At 44.6% G+C, this 17373-nt stretch overlaps 1 protein-coding gene across 4 annotated transcripts in view; it reads left to right on the top strand.

Moving 5' to 3' along the window:
* The window catches only part of CNTRL (centriolin), a 59948-nt gene that overhangs the window by 36776 nt on the left and 5799 nt on the right, over positions 1-17373 (top strand). For all 4 annotated transcript variants that reach the window (XM_048513392.1, XM_048513393.1, XM_048513391.1 and 1 more), the window contains 14 exons: positions 1024-1208; positions 2278-2470; positions 3504-3634; positions 4802-4942; positions 6443-6569; positions 7406-7570; positions 8507-8666; positions 10439-10554; positions 11434-11651; positions 12585-12742; positions 13034-13107; positions 14469-14657; positions 15855-16080; positions 16403-16608. In XM_048513392.1, coding sequence (XP_048369349.1) covers positions 1024-1208; positions 2278-2470; positions 3504-3634; positions 4802-4942; positions 6443-6569; positions 7406-7570; positions 8507-8666; positions 10439-10554; positions 11434-11651; positions 12585-12742; positions 13034-13107; positions 14469-14657; positions 15855-16080; positions 16403-16608 — 2289 coding nt within the window. The remainder of the gene's footprint in view (positions 1-1023; positions 1209-2277; positions 2471-3503; positions 3635-4801; positions 4943-6442; positions 6570-7405; positions 7571-8506; positions 8667-10438; positions 10555-11433; positions 11652-12584; positions 12743-13033; positions 13108-14468; positions 14658-15854; positions 16081-16402; positions 16609-17373) is intronic.

The following is a 17373-nucleotide window of genomic DNA, read 5'->3' as shown; positions in this document are numbered from 1 at the left end:
AAACTTTTCCTTCTCACTAGTTACAGTGTGAAACAGACTTTTCTCTGTGATACACCTCTGAAGATGCCAGCCACAGATGCAGGCGAAACGTTAGGAACAAGATCTACCAAACCACAGCCATACAGCCCGGAAAATCCACCACAACCAAAAGAATACATAGTTTATATATTAAACAAACTGGTCCTAATGTTGTAAATCAACCCCTTTTCCCCGTGAATGCTTGCTCATTTTCAAACAAAGAAGAGATCAATGTATTTTGTACAGAGTGGAAGAGAACAAGGTCGCATTTTGGTACATTCCAAAGGAGTATATATGTTAGTGTGGTGGAACAGAACCAGCAGAGAATTTTGTGACACTTGAGTGACTAACAGATTCTCTGCAACAGAAGCTTTGTTTCTCTGGCCCAGGAAATCTTGCACCACAATAAGTCTTTAAGATGTCACAAGTTATCATTTGATATATCCCACTCTGCAGTGTATGTTCTTGGCTGGAAAATGTAGATGTGAAAATATTTTCAGCAGGGAACTTTGACTCTTGAAAGCGTGTACCTAAAAATCTTGCTGGTCTCTAAGGTGCTTCTGGACTCTAATCTAGCTACTTTTATCTGTGTATGTTTGCCAAAACTGTATAAGCAAAATCCAAGGAACTGAATCAAAATAAAATGTAGGTAGTGAAAACATCTCTGTTTGGTGCTCTTACTGTTGCTAGGAAACATGGAAAGACATCTTCAAATATATAAGAGCACTCTGTAAGTTTTTAAAAGTAGTATTTTCCCCAATGCATGTCCAAATATTGTATGTCACATAATCTGAGGATGAAGTGAATATATCCGTAAACACACAGAGAGTAGTATAGCCCCAGTGGGTGTGTGCTATGTGCCACTATATGTTTTTAGATATGTTTTCTCTTTAGATGTTTTGTGCTTGCTGCAACAGCAGATGACCATGTTGAAAATGTATCTGCCCTAGAAAATGTGATTTTTTTTGTAAGATCCTTCCTCATTACACTGTTTATCTACTGCAGGAGAGTGAAATCTCAAGACTAAAAAATACATTGGATCAGTTAAAGTGTCAGAGGCAAGATGGTGACCATAATCACAACAGGGAAGAATTGTACGATGACATCGAAGACCTTTTGAATGAAAGAGAAGAGCTGAGGCATGAAGTAGCAGAGTTGAATAGGGCAGCCCAGAAACGAAGTAAACGCAAGTACGGATGTTTTGTCACATTTAAGGGCACTTTCAATGCACTTTACAATTGTTTGCAAGTGGATTTTGCTATTTCGCACAGCAAAATCCATCTGCAAAGTGCATTGAAAGTGGATTGAAAGTGCATTATTCTGCATGTGCAAAAGTGCCCTGAGTGAATCTCTTAAGTTTTTTTTTCTGTCCACAAGTACTTGGGCAAACACTGTGTGGATACCATCCTAGAGCCATCAGAGGCCAGTATTCTAATACAGACTGTTCATAAAGTTCTTTTGGCACAACTGTACAGTGGCAAGGAATGCTTCTTGTGAACGTTGAAAGAGCTCCTATTCACTTTCTGTCACAATTTATATTACAGGTCATGGTATTTAAAGCTTCCATTTGCACTTGTTCATTAATTAAGGTTGTCTGCAGAGGCAGTTTTTTACATAATCCCACTTTTAGTGATAAGACTTTTTCTGCATTGACACCTGTCTTCCAGAATTTCTAACCCTTAGCCTCTCCAATTTTAGGAGCTAGGTGAAAAGCTTTCTATTCACCCAGGCCTTTTCCTGAGATGTGTGTCCACCTGGTCCATTGTTTTCCCCAAATGCTTGTTTTCCTTATTAAGTAGAGTGTGCTTTTTGTTGTTATTGCTAGTGATAGTTTGAGTTATTGTTGACTGACCTAGTTATTTGTTTTAAAGGGCGCTTCAGAAGCCATTGGGCTGACAGTTTTGCTAACCTTGTTTTTTTTTAATAATGTACATTGCTAATATTATTTAAATGAATTTAAATAATAAATGCATAAATAGTAAAGTTCTCCATCTTCATCCAGCATCATCACATATAGCTGGGTGTTCAGCTCACAGTTTCATAGCACACTTACTGCACCCCTAGGAAATCTTTGGCGGTTCTCCTGCCTCCTCCCCACGCTTCTTGCATGCAAACATTTTCTGGAGTAAACATTTCAAGGCCGGCTACAGCCCACTTCCTCTGCTGCACAGAGATCACCTCTTTTGCCTTGCCTACCAGTTACACTTTTTGCCCCCTGTATATATTCTACGTTGACTTCACAGTGTTGTGTATTCTCAGGGACTTCATTGATGGGCACACGAACAGCCTCATTGCAGAGCTGGAGTTGGAGAAATCTCTCCAGCATCAAGAAGACATTGCAGATGAAATCGAATGCGTAGAAAAAACTCTTCTGAAGCGGCGAGCGGAACTCCGGGAGGCGGACAGACTTCTTGCTGAAGCAGAAAATGAACTTGAAAACACTCGAGGAAAAGTAATTCTGTTGGCTTTTAATCACATTTTAAAATCATGGGCCTTTTCCGCACGTGCCAAAAACAGCCCCCTAGGGATGGCAAAAACGCTGTCCCTCGGGAGCTGTTCGCATGGGGGTGCTGCTGTATTTCAGCAGCGCCACCCTCGCTCCCCTCCAGTGGCGTGAAGCTGCTGTTTCCTAACCTCGCTCCCCGAGTGAGGTTTTCTGGAAACAGCGGCTTCCGGCTGGAAGGCGCCATGTCCCCCGCACCATCCCTGAAAGCTTACCTTGTCTCCTGGCTTCCGGCTCATCGCAGAGGCCAGGGGACATGCCCCCCTGGCCTGCAACTCTAGAGCCGTCGCTCCAGCCTGTGGGGGTGTGTCCCCTGGCCTCTGCGACGAGCCAGAGGCCAGGAGACGAGGTAAGCTTTCAGGGACAGCGCAGCCTGTCCGAAGGCTGCGCCGCCACCTGCCGCCCTCCCGGGACCGTCCACGCAAACGGTCCAGGGGGGGTGCATCGGCGTCTTTTACGCCGATGCACCCTCACACCGTTGCAGTGTGGAAAGGGCCTCAGAGTCATTTAGAAGGCCCAGTAGAATCTTCAGCCTGTAAGCACCTTAATTTTTGTGGGTTCACTGTGCAGGCCCACATCGGGTCTGTGCATACATGCAGGCCAGCCATGGTAGAATAGAAAGCTTTTTGATGCTAACTAGCTGGCTTGAAATGCCCTCCCTCCCCCTCCCCCAGTGCCTGAGGTCACATGATGAGGATGGGAGAGGTGCACTTTCCTTCAGTTCTTCTACCTCCACCATAGCCAAAACTCCTCAAGATCTTACCAGTACAGCCTAACTTCTGCAAATCATTGTCATGACTGTAGGAGTGTGGAGATCTCTGACTAAACTACTGCATGTGAGGGCTAACAATGTGTTTGAGACAAAGCAAGTGCTCTGTAACTACATATAAAAAGATAAAAGCCACCTTATTCTAGTAGTGTAAGGGACAGGAATTCCAGTTTTTTTCAGAATGCTGGAAGACATTTATTTTTACCATTCTAGACCAAAGACACAATTCAGAAATACAACCGTGCCAAACAACACTTGACTCGGACTGAAAAAGAAGCCGAGGAGCTTGAGCGACGCGCTCAGGAGATGGCAGTGAGGCTTGTAAAGGCAAATCAGCAACTAAGGTACACAAGGGCTGTGCTAAATCACATTGTTTGGATGTATATATAGAGAGAGAGCCACTCCGGTTTGGATCTTATGAGCTTTTTGCTGGGTCAAGTGGGGCGGGCGGGGGGGGGGGAGGTCAGTCTTACCTGATTCTCCTGCTTGCCGTGGTTTCTGCCTCCTTACTCATTTCCTTGTCAGTGCTTTCAGACTCCTGATGCTTTGTTGAATTAAGTATGTGTGTGGTTTTTTTCCTATTGTTTTTGTTTGAGATCAACATTGCTACAATTCTTTCCCCTACTACAGGCTGCTTAACACGATCCATTTTACTGTGAGTCTTTTAAGGGTGGAATGTTTGCTTTTGCTGTCGTTGCTTTAGTTTTAGTGCTATTCAATGTTTATTGCTTTCTTGTAATTTTTAAAATATATATATTTCTATACACGTGCAGTTATTTGCTCTGAGTGTGGCTACAGTAGGGGCATGCTCTTAGTCCCCACTAGACGCCCCTCCCCGGATTATTTATTTGTTTTATTAAACTGATAGACTGCTCTCCCCTGCCACAATGTGCTCAAAGTGATTTATACCATTGTTTTCAAAGATGAAGTCGTATAACATACAACACGGTCCTGATTTTATGGAGCCCTAAACTATGTAATATACCCTAAAGAGAAGGGTACTTTTGAAGAAATAAAAAAATATAAATAGTATAAACAATGAAGGGGAGAAAAGTTAACAGAGGAAAAAGAATGGGGAGGGGAGGCAAGGGAAGGGAAGGGAAGGGAAGGTGAAAACTGTTGTGTCCTCAACCATAGGTCTGCTGAACTGCTATAAATCTCACTGGGCAAGTGTCTAATTCAACCGTGTTTCACCAGGCCGGGCCGAAACTGGAAAGGTTAAGGACAGCTAGCCAGTATGGGATATGAATTGTAATAAAGGCAGTAAAGGAGAGCTGCTGGAGAAGACCTTGCCTTGCGTGTGTGTGTGTGTGTCCTGATTGCTTCCTCTGTCTCACTTCTCCCACCCAGCACCTGTGACCAGAGAGAGAATGGGGGGCACAACCAGTGAAGCCAACTGGCAGTAGGCCTAGATTTTTTTTTTCAAAAAAAAAAAAAGAAAAGTCAGAACTTCAGCCTGGCCCTTCTTTCAAGCAAGCTGTACTATAAAGGCCTTTGTGACTTCATTTCAGGTTGCTTCAAGCAGATGCAAAGGACTTAGAGCAGCACAAGATGGAACAAGAAGGTATCCTGAAGGAAATCAACGAAGTTGTGTCAGCAAAAGATTCTGAATTCCAGTCGCTGAGCCAGAAGATTGAAATACTGACGGAAAGGCAAGCTACTTAAGGCAGTCTATCAAGCCTGGGTGCATAAAAAACAGTTTAAATTTGCATAGTGCCCAGTCAGACATATTTATGGACTCACAAATAAATACCTCTGTCGCCACTGATGAAAGATTTCTGAATTTGGGGAACTGCCATCAAGAACACTTCTCCCTCACTTCTCCCTATTCATATTTGGTGCTATAAAGAAACTTTTCTTGTTTAAAGGGAAGAAGAGGAAATAGAAAAGGGAAGGGAGGCGAGAGCTACAACCGTTATCTTCACCTGGCACCCCATCAAATCTTCTTGTTTTTGTCTCAACTTTTCCCCTTCCTTTTTTTCTGGGCTGATCTCAGCGGCCACCAGCACTCTGGGCCGTGATCCAGGTGCCCCACAACAGCACCATATGTGTCTGGCATCCATGACTGGAAGATCAGGCAGTGCTGCATGTGAACTCCCTTCCCAGTGGATGAGGCTACTACTAACATCCACTTTTTGTTATTATTTTTAATTGTTTCATGAGATTAATACGATCAAGGGCTCAGGGCATCATACAACGTTCTATATAAACACAGTGAAATCAATCCAACAAATCTGGTACCATAAAATAAGTTTGTGGGAGAGTAGTTGAAACTAAGCCCCCACATCCATTCATGTCGGAGGGTAAAAGGAAAAAGGGGAAGGGAAAAGGGAGACAAAAAAAGGAAGGGGAAGGGGAGGTCAGAATAGATGGAATACTATTGCTGTCTTCAACTGTAGGCCTGGTGGAATAGCTCCATCTTGCAAGCCCTGCAGAACTTTCCTAGGTCCCACAGGGCTCTGGTCTCATTCAACAGAGCATTCCACCAGGCAGAACAGCTGAAAAGGCCCTGGCCCTGATCAAGGACAGGCAGACTACTTCTGGACCAGGGATCACCACTAAGTTGTTATTTGCTGAATGTAATGCCCTTTGGGGAGCATATTTGGAGAGGTGATCCGGCAGATACAAAGGCCCCGGAACATTTAGGATCGTTGTTTCAAAGGCGGTTTCAATATTGTTTCAAATATATTAAGAATCTGAGGTTCTGAGTGGTTTCTGAGCTGTACGGCCGTGTTCTAACAGCATTCTCTCCTGACATTTCGCCTGCATCTGTGGCTGGCATCTTCAGAGGATCCTCTGAAGATGCCATACAGCCCGGCAACCACACAGAACCTCAGTGATTCTGGCTGTGAAAGCCTTTGACAGTACATTAAGAATCCTTACAGTAGCCCCACAGGATGAACCACAGTGTTATTGCCATATCTCAGCAAAAGCTCTGAGGCAGAAACAGTAACAGACTGGCCACGACTTCCTACAGAGTTCATGCCTGAAGGCTCATTAATAACTTCCTGTTCAGGTTCTGATCTGCTGTACTGGTGAGAGAGCTAACAGTATGTTCCTGGCTCGCCCAGCCCTTTAATCAAGCTGCATGGGATTACAGTGTTACATGCATGTTCTCAAAATTTTATTTTAATCCTGACATGCTTTTCTAGCCTTCAGAAGCTGCAGGCAGATATACAAGTTGCGGAAGGTAACGAAGACCATCATCTTCAGATACTTAGAGAAGCAGAAAGTATTTTACAGAGCAAGAAAAGTGAGCTGGAGAGACTGAAGGATGAGGTGAGCACAGTTCGTTGCGCGGAATCTCTGGCTTGATTCATCCTTCCCTGAAATGCAGATGTTGTGGTTGATGCTAATCAGACTCATAGGCCATTTATGCACTTGTGACCTCCTGCGCTAGGAGCATACATTCCCTTTTTGATTCTTGGTTAGGCACACGCTCCAGCAGTCAACCCACTGTCAGAGAACCGCACGTTTTCCTCAGAGATTCCATGTGGTTTCCAAAAGCTGCCTTTGCAGAGAAAGCAAAGGAGATCCATATGTGTCAGCCATTCCTTGGTTTTTCCTGCTTCTCCTCACCTTCCCTTACCCATCCCATAGTAGTTCCTCTCACTCTACTGGCCACCATTCCAGGACAATCAAAAGGTTTGGGGAGGTTCCCCATGCTGGCTTTTTTTCATGTGTGTGATCGACTGGTGTGATAGACTGAAGATGGACCCAGTGAAATTTACAAGGCTTTTCAGCTATCTGTTGCTAGGCAAAAGATGCCCCCACCCAAAAGGCAGCAGGTAACCTCTCAAATGGAGGTTGCATGGCAACAAAAACAAAGAGGCAGGGGGTGGACAAAATGGCAGATCAGCTGGGAAAAGGAAGCAAAAAACGGCAGGGGAAAAAGAATGGTGTAAACAGGAAAACCACGCTGCATCGCAAAGTTAAAGAATTGGCTGCTTCTCAGCCACAGGGTAAGTATTGCATCTATAAATGGCAGTAGCTCCCTCACTGGTCCGTCATTCCAATCCCGTCAGGGACAAAGTAGTGAGGAGCGGCCCCCTGAGTGTATGGCCACTATGGATATGATTGGCTTTCTCCCTTTTCGTTTGTCCAATTTTTTGCAGATGGCAGTTCAACAGCAAGAGTTGCTGAGTTTGGATAGATTGCTTGGTCAAAAAAAGGAAGAACTGCATCTTCTCCAAGATAACATTGCCCAGAAAAATGCTGACCTCACAGAAGCTCTCAGGGACGGCGAGGCCGACGTGGCTGAAAAGCGGTGGCAAATAAAGGTTTTACAAACATCGGTGGTTGTTTGTGTTGTGTATGCGTGTACGCATGCCTAATATTTTGCTGTGCTTGGTTATCAAGCATTTGAAGTGCATTGGTAATTACGCAGGGGTTATAATTATCCCTTAGCCTTAATGCCAGTAGTTTGTCCATAAAGTCCTAATTGATACTGTCCCAACGGAAATGGGAACTGGGGGCATGGGAAGTGAAACTAAAATGGATTCCGCGTGGGCCAAAAACAGCAGTGTGAAAACGGTGTAAAAGGGTTAAAACGGCGTAAAAGGGTTTACACCATTTTCACACCACTTTCACACCGCCAAAGGTGTAGCTGGGCCAAACTGCGCCCGGTGCGAAGTGTGTTTTTTCCGCCTCCCCTATCCCCCCCCCGCGACGGCACCCCCCCCCCCCGCGGGATTTCCCCGCCCCTCTTCCCACACTTACCTATGTTCCTTTTCTATTTCTAGTACTTTTTGAGGCTGAAAAAAGTGGCCTCTTCACAGTTCAGGGGAAAAACTGCCTGACGAACTATACTTCCCAGGAGACCTTGTGAGCCCCAAGGTCTCCTGGGAACTGTAGTTCCTCAGGCAGTTTTTAGCCTGAACTGTAAATAGGCCGCTTTTTTCAGCCTCAAAAAGTACTAAAAAAAGAAAAGGAACGTAGGTAAGTGTGGGAAGGGGGCGGGGTGTGTGTGTGCCACGGGGGGGAAGGGGGAGGGGCTGGGGGCGATTTTCCACCCCCCAGGCGTGCGCCCAGTGCACAACGCACCCCCCTTTCCCTTGGTGCTCCGCCACTGCACACCACTGTTTTTGGCCCATGCGGAATCTGCTTAACAGTTAGAGGACAGAAATTAAAAAATGTTAGTCTAGATGTATATATAATTATTTGTGTACAGACAGTAATCCTACTTTGCGCATGACAATGCTGGTTCTTTCCTCCAGGAGGTGAAATCTTTGTTAGAAGAGCTGAGCATTCAGAAAGGAGAGCTGACCGCCCAGCTCAGTGAGAAAAGAAGCCAGCTGTCCCTCGTCACCCAGAATATCCGAAAAGAGGAAGAGAAGCTGCAGGATATCCTGGGACTGACAGCGAAGCACAAGACAGGTGTGGCTTTGGGGGAAAAAACCCAGTTTTTGCACTTCACACATGCCCTCATGGGCCACAAAAACAGATGATAAATTGTGTGAGTAGCTGCTGTAATGAATAACAACCAGGGGGAATTCTGTGTGAGGGATTGGGCTGAGTCTTCCACAGCCAAAAAAGCAGAGTCTTGTGGAACCTCAAAGGCAAATGGATTTATTGTCGCCAGCGCCTTCTTTGCCTATCAGACGAGACACTAGAACCATCTTTTAAAAATAATATTGATCTCTGTTTGTTACATGCTTGAGAAGGGATAGTTTTTGTAACCCGGAAATAAAGATGCACATTGTTTAAATGTGCGTTGATTACTATGAGTGTGTGTGAGAGAGAGAAAGGGAGGAGGAACTTTCCACTATCATGTACCTAGTACTTATTCTGTAAATTGTTAAATTGCTTTATGTCATGAAGGGTTTTTGGAATTTGGAATTTACTTATTCAAATACAAGACTAGGTTTCTTCACAGATATGCCATCAAAAAAGAGGAGGTTGTCTTACAGTCGCATGCAAGTTAGCTATCTTCACGAATAATAATTTATACCATTTTTAGGGAGTCCTCTTACATTCAGGATCATCTTCCTGTTGAGTAAATATGGGTAAATGGATCGTTGTGTTGATGCCTGTGGATGGTGGGGAGATTGATCTGGCGTGCAACAATATAGTTATCCTATGTTTGTAATTATTTAACCATCTGTTGTTATGACTTTGTTTAGCTGCAATATTTATATACTGCCTGTCAGTAGTAATACTGGCAAAGGAGTTCTCAAAAACCGCTCAAAATAACAGCAGGTTGTAATATCTAAAGGCTACAGTCCACCAAATAGTAGCATTTAAATTTTAACAATGAACTCAGTCTCTTCCCCACCCATCTTTTATTCCGAACTGCCAGAGACAGATTCCTGGGATGAGTTTTGCATGAGAATACATGGAGTATCACAGAAGGTTGTGATAACATCCTAGGTGACTCATGCGCTAGTGATTCAGGGCTTGTTAATGAGGGAGGGTCAGATCTACCAGCTTTTCCATTGGTGTATGTGGGAGGATGGTTCCCTTTTGACTCCTAAAAAGGCCCTTATAGGGATCATGACAAAAATCCGGGAGGGCTGAGGAAACGAATCAGGTGAGATTGCCCCTCTTCCCTCTTGCACCTGGGAAAAATAGTAGAATCCAATTTAGAGATCCCATTTGATTGAGCAGGGGGATGAAATAATCTATAGCAGTTTCTTCTCCAGCGTGGTAAGGAGTCTCAAAGCAGCTTACAAACCCCTTCCCTTCCTCTTCCCACAACAGGCACTTTGTGAGAGAGATGGGGCTGAGAGAATCCTGAAAAAACTATGACTGGCCCAAGGTCACCCAGCAGGCTTCATGCGGAGGAGTGGGAAAACCTGCTTCCCCAGAGTAGAGTCCACTAACTCTTAACTAGCTCCACTGAATTCAGAGTAGCCTCGCTCCATTATTGCAGTTAAGAATGTAAATTTGAATACAAAGTAATATCCTAAGGCTGGTTGAGAATGGAAAAGTGACATATAAAGCTACCTCAGAGGCGGAGCGAGGGGAAACTGTGCCCACCCCCACCCCGCCCCATGGGCACTACACCACTGAGCTACCTTATATTGTTGAACATTACTGGAAATAGCTTTTCCATGTTCTTTGGGAGGGATTGTTTCCCAGCCTTGCTATTTATGTTATCAACCTGGTTGGAACTTACGTATCTTTGCTTGTGTTTATCAATTGTTTAGAACTGAAGCACATTCTCGAAATGCTGCAACTTGAAAATGGTGAACTGGAGGGTGTAAAGCTCCAACACAGACAAAAAATTAATGAGCTGGAAAAAATGCAAGTAGCCGTCCTAGAGGTAAGCACTGAAGGCAGGGCCACTTTACAATTAAAACATAACCTGGTGTGTGCGCCGTGGAGAGAAACACATTTTGCCACTGATGATGCCAGCCATAGATGCAGGCAAAATGTTAGGAGGAAAAACCAGCAGGCCACGGCCACGCAGCGTGGAAAACCCACAACAGCCAAGCGATTCCAGCGGTGTAAACCTTCAATAATACATTAACCTGGTGTGTGTTGTTATGTGAGACTGGGTGTCTCTTCATCTTACTGTGGTGACATCAGTTGCAACGTCACTTTCCAAATCTGTGTAATTTCAGCAAGTTATTGTAGTCACCAGTTTGCTGTAGTTGGTGCCCATGTGTAGATTCCTTACAGATTACATTTAGAAGATATGTTAAGTGTATACCTCTAAATCTGAACGGGCTACACCTAAGTATCATGCAGGTTCAGTTGTTGGAGAATAATGATTGACTGAAACTGTCTGATGTGTCACATTGGAAGACAGCTTTGACTCTGTGCAGTGTGAGAAATGGCCTTAAATGGCAATGAATGTGCAGTGTGGAAAGAAAGTTGCTGTTTTCCCCTGTTACAAAATGACTGCTTAGAAAGTTCAATAACTCTTGGAGGAACATTTATGGTGCTCTTAATTATTTTATTAAATCCCTTCAAAATTTAAGAATGCTGGATTGTTTCGGAAGGCCTCGGGAAGGGCCATTTGACAAAATGTCTCCACGCTACCTGTGGGAGGTATGGTGCAGGCTTATGGCCATTGCCAAAGGTGCACACCATTCAGTAAAGGAGGCAGAAGTGTACAGCTGTCGTAACCGAGTAGGTAACAAACCTGTCCAGTGGACATGAAACCTGTGATCTCGTTTCATTTGTGTTTCATGCCCAGGAGAAACTGGAGTTGGAGGCACTGCAGCGAGCGTCCCAGCAGCAGCGAGGGGAAGCAGAACACCAGAGGCAGCTGCTTGAGAGGGCCCAGCGGGAAGCCGAGCAGCTGAACTCTCAGTGCCACACTCTGCAGAACAGCATCAAGGCATTGAGCAGCGAGAAACAGCAGCTGGAAGACAACTGCCAGTGTTTGCAGCAGAAGTTGTCACAAACTAAAAGGTGAGGAAGGCTGATTGTGGAGGGAGGTTCCTCTTGCTGCATGAGAGTCCGCTGCAGTGCTGTGGAGAGGCCCTCGTTTGGATAGTCCTTCTTTGAGTTTGGGAGCTGCCTTTTAACAGAAGGCTTTATGGGGCCATTACTGTCCATTTCAATAAGCGTGCACAATTATCGGTCATCAGAATGCTGTATACCATTGTGGAGTTTTCTGATGACTGAAGGTTATGGCAAGGAACTCAAGAGCATGTTTATTTATTTATTTTATTTATTTATTAAATTTTTATACCACTCACCCCCAAAGGGTCTGTTGTGGAACGGTTAGCACAATCTTCAGTAATCTGTTTCATTTCTTGTGTGTGTGGATTTAGCATTATATATTTGAGGGGGGGGGGAGTGTGTGTGCGAACACAGAAAAGCAGTGAGACACTTCACACACATTTCAGATAATTTTGCTTATATGTCCTGCACTGCACATATCATAGAAAAGTGAACAATCCAATTAGTTGGTCATACTTTGCCAGCTCTGATGGAACACCTTGGAGGCACTCACGTGGGGCTGAGCTCTGGGCAGAGAGACAAGATTTCCCTTGGTGGCAATGGGCAGTTGGGGCCCTAAGAAGCATTTAGAATACCAGAGTTGCCATTACTACATTTTGATACCATGTTGGCAGCCCAGGAGTACTTCCAGAGAGCATTAGCCCAAGATGCCTAATAGAAAAAGCCAGATTGGGTTACTCCAACATAGTAAACTCCCCCACCTACTTTTTCCACTATATCACTACATCCCCAAGAAGAATTTGCCCATCATTAGATTATAAAGTTTTCCCAGCAACTGGAGTGATCACTGTGCTTTCAGCTCTATATTTTTAATTAATGGATCTTGGCAAACAAATGAAGGAGAATTCAGAACAGATGTGTGTGTATTCTGTTTCACAGAACTTTAGCTGCTACCGAAGACAGCAGTAAAGCAGCCCTCACCAGCATAGAGAACATGGACTCCGATGTCCAAAAACTGCAGCTAGAGATTAACCAGCTACAAAAACAGAAAAAATCTCTAAATGAAGACATTGCAGACCAGCAGAAGCATTTCCATGGTACCAAGTAGCTTTCCAAATACATGTATAATCTTTTCGTTTGGTTTATGTCTGCTTCTTTAGACCAGGGGTGTCCAACTCTGGTGCTTCAGATGTCCATGGACTACAATTCCCATCAGTCCCTGCTGGCACGGTCAGAGTTGGAAACCCTGGTTTAGACCGACAAAGTACAGCTAATATAATATCTAATCTATGATGGGCATTGTTTTTAAACTAAATTGATATCCATATATTCACACTCTAATTGATGGGCTTTTCTTGTAACCAGCTGTGAAATTGTGTTTTCTTTAGAAAAAAAGGAGGAACTGACTATACTGAAGAATGAACTGAATGATTCCAGACAGCATTTACAGCTCTTAGAAAAGGTAAGCCTTATTTGTCTGTTCTGTATTTTAGATATCATTGACAAGAGACTTCACTGAAATAAGTGAAGCCTCTGGGAAAGATGGAGTTATTGCCTGCTGGATTAGCATCCTGATCCCATACAGAAATGCTTGTGGATAAATCCTGCTAAAAATGCCTGAGATTAAGTAGCATATTTTTTTTGCTAAGAGGTGTGTAGAAACTGTAACTGGGTACTTCCCCCCCATCTCACACCCTATGCCACTTGTTGTGTTCCTAGCATTCAGAGGAGGTCACTCACTGAATCACCCCTCTCCCCAGTTTTGCTCCAGTACTTATTGTTTATAAAGGGGGGGGGGGACTATGCTCCAAAAAAGAAAGCTGCAAAACTGTACTGGGTCTAGAGCAGGGGCCTGCAACCTGCGGCTCTCCAGATGTTCATGGACTACAATTCCCATCACCCCCTGCCAGCATGGCCAATTTGCCATCATGGCAGGGGCTGATGGGGATTGTAGTCCATGAACATCTGGAGAGCTGCAAGTTGCAGACCCCAGGTCTAGAGGGGGAAAACCTTCACAGGCAAATCTTCCTTATTTAATGTATTGTTGAAGGCTTTCATTGGCCGGATTCAACTGGTTGTGGTGGGTTTACCAGGCTGTTTGGCTGTGGTCTGGTAGATCTTGTTCCTAATGTTTCGCCTGCATCTGTGTCTGGCATCTTCAGAGGTGTATCACAGAGAGAAGTCTGTTACACACTAGTACAATGTGTAACAGACTCTGTGATACACCTCTGAAGATGCCAGCCACAGATGCAGGCGAAACGTCAGGAACAAGATCTACCAGACCATGGCCCCACAACCCAGAAAACCCACCACAACTTCCTAATTTAGGTCCCATCATTTCAACTGAGAACCTATAGAGCTGCTGCTGCTGCTAAGCACTAAAAACCCCTCTCCTCCAAAAAGAATATGTTTGTCTGTTTTCAAGAGAAAACTACTTTTGTCAATCTTTCAATACGGCATTTATAGACAGCAATGAGGCATCTGTACGAAAGGTGCTAAATAAAACAGTTCCATATATTTACTGAACGCTCCAAATAATCTTGCCTGCCATGTTTTGAGTATTAAATACTCTTCCTCAAAGGCATCATGTGGGCTGTTTTGTCTTCCAGATGGGAGGTTTATTTTCCTTTCCCTCTTAAAACAAGAAGAACCTCCTAATCTAGCAAACCAAATGTTTGCCTCGCTGAAGAATGTGTCATATTTGAATTGTGCCAGGGAAGATCACTTGGGGCGTTTCAGTAAGCAAACAGAGCTGCACTATGGTTTGCAACAGAAGTTTCTTCTGCCTAAGTCAATCTGTATACTTTGCTCTGAAATCGGCAGGAGGTGAAAAGTGCTGCAAAGCGGAAAGAAGAAGCGCTTCGAGAACAAGCAGCCCTGGAAGAAAACATCAGAGAATATTCAAGGAAATGCAGGGAGTGCCAAGAAGCACAAAGGGAAAGAGAAAACCAGCTGCAGAAGCTTTGCAAGGAAATGGAAGAGCAAGAGCTGGAACGGGCTCAACAAGAAGCGGTATGAGAGTGTAATCTACTCTACAAAGCTCTCCACATTTGGAAAGAGCAGCCACAGGACAGAACAGAGGGCTGAGAAGCCACCTTAACCTTCCATTAGATCACTGTTGTGCTTCTGGTCTTGTCTGACAGCAAGTTTTAACACTCCAGTATTTCTTTTTCAGACCCCTTCTGCACAGGCCAATAAACATGGGTTAAGGATGGTATTTTAAAAAACCATTTTTTGGGGTGGGGGGGACTTCTCACGGAGTCTGCCCCTGTTAATTCCCCCACTATCTGCGAGTCTCTTTTAAAATCCCAGGTTGCAGCCGCTTGCAAGCGAATGGCTGGGCAGGAGGTGCTTTATTTGGCTGTGCTTTCCTTTTGAAAAAATTTAACGGCTTACATCTGTGTAGCTATGCAGGCACAAAGGGTCATATTGTGAGACAGCATTGCTGTGGGGGTTCACTTGTGCATGCCTGTGTACCTACGCATCGGTGGGAGGTAAATTAAAAAAAATAAATGTGCCTCTGTGCGAAGGCGCAACAGCAACCCTGATTGTTTCCGTGGGCTCCGATCGCTGCCTGCACGGATGCATGCAAATGCGGAAATAGGAAAGCGGGTTACTTTATCTCGACTGCAACCCACTGTACATGTGCTGTGCGGAAAGGGCCTCAGTCCTGAGATAGATTTAAGATGATGTTGGTAATTTAACCCTGTATAGTCCCTGCCCTTCTGTTGTATTTTTGCCCTGTAAATGGTTTTGTTGCCTTAAACTCTTTTTCTCAAATACCTGCTATTGGTCCCCCTTTTGAGATAGTTTGTATGGCAGTTTGACAATTTGAAAAGCACTTTTTTTTGCCACACTCACTAGCCCTCCTTGTGTGAGGGAAAGTTCCCCCCTGTCTCCCTTGAATCTGAGGCAAAGTTACCCAAGGCGTCTTTCTGTACAAGAGCTTTCTTTACCTACTAGACAAGCTCACTCCTCCTCTGTCTCCAAGTATGACACACCCTAATGAAGGAGGGGAAGACCAAAGTCTTGGGGAATCCCTTCTGGGCCCAGTTAGCTCCAACTATTGAAATCAAAAATTCTCTGCATAAATGCATAAACAGTCTTTTAGGTCTGAATGCTTTCTGATGTATAGAAGTGAATGCTGCCACCCATCCATTTGGCCTTCCTTAGCGAAAAGTAATTCTTGACCCTGTTGTCTGGAGCTAGATCATTCAGAACCTCAGGGAAGAGATATGGCACGAAGAAAAGAAACTGGAGGAGTGCACAGCTAAATTGAAGGACCAGAAACAGCTATTTGAACAAGAGCTGGCAGACCACCGGAGCCAACTGCAGCAAGCGGTTGCCAAAGTCCAGGAGGCGGAAGAACGGGTCCAGAAGCTTCAGAAGGAAGAGTCCTGGTGCGCAGCCCTGGAAGAAACCATCAGCAAAACCCGTAGGTTATTTTGAAGGCAGCAGCTTGTTGGTCTGTTCTTAGGCATTTTGCTAAGGTGTGTTCAGGGCAGTTAATGCCATTTTTAAAATGTCATTCTCTTAACTACCTAAATAAACTCATCCGTGTATGTTGTGGAAACCCCAGGTCCAAATCTGCAGAGCTGGGCAGCCCAGCAAATGCTCTTCATTTCCCTCACTAGGCTTTTGCAGCTAAAGTGCTCCTATGAGCTTGGACAGACTGCAGACGTAGCCAATAAGCTGAGATTGGGTATATATCTGTGATTTTTCTAATGATGAAGGCTGTTTAACTCTTACGGTTTCAGGGCATCAGCTTACTGATAAAGACCTACAGCTGCAAGAAAAGGTGGCTGAGGTTTTACACCTCCAGAGAGAGCTGGATCTCTCAAAGGACGAGGAGGTTGTGCTCCAAGGCCAGATCCAAGCAGAGAGGAGAAAAGCTGACAAGCAAATAGCAGGTCTGAGGGAAGCCATCAAGACACAACGGGCCCAACTCGAGAAAGCTCTTCAGGTACATGGCTGTTTGTTTTCTGACAGAAGGAATTTTTCATCCCAAATGGTGTTGATCAAGCTGTGTTTAGGAGATGGGAGCTTAAGTCTTGGTGGAATTCATGCGTTTTGGCTATGAGCTCCCATTGGATCTGTTTGATCCTGGAGTTTTATACTCATAAAATGTCCTACCGCCTGTGATTTGTGATGACAAGAGGTTTAGAACACAATTGATGTGATAATAATGATGGAGGGGGACCTGAAGAGGATGGGTGTGGTGGAATTCGTACATGCAGGCTATGAGTTCATATTTGATTTGTTCGATCCTAGAGCCTTGTATTGATACAATGTTTTGCCACTTGGGATTCATGATGACAAGAAGCTTTGTATCAAAATTGATGTGACAATAATGATTGGGGTGTGTGGCTGAGGATGGGAGACGTGAGTCTATCAAACATTGCACAATGAGTTCATGATAGAAGTCTTCTTTGACCTCGGGTGTCCCTCAGTTGCATCTCCATCTCCAAAGCCACGACACCATGTTACAGGGGCTCATTTGCCTTGGGCTGAATTATATCACAGCATTACCTAAAGAGTAATTATGATGTTGGCTCTAATTATGTCAAAGGCAGTGGTGTAGCTAGGGGGCCTAGAGGGCTCGAGCACTGGGTGCCACTCCCGATGGTCACATGGGGGGCACATTGCATGCCCCCCACAACTGCACTGCTTCTCCAAACTCCCTTCTGAGTTCGGGAAGAGGTGCAGTTAAACATGTCCACAAGAGCTG

Source organism: Sphaerodactylus townsendi, linkage group LG12 (genome assembly GCF_021028975.2).
Source record: "Sphaerodactylus townsendi isolate TG3544 linkage group LG12, MPM_Stown_v2.3, whole genome shotgun sequence".
NCBI lineage: Eukaryota > Metazoa > Chordata > Lepidosauria > Squamata > Sphaerodactylidae > Sphaerodactylus > Sphaerodactylus townsendi.
Note: the sequence above shows the minus strand (reverse complement) of the source record. Positions and strands in the feature narration are given on the sequence as shown.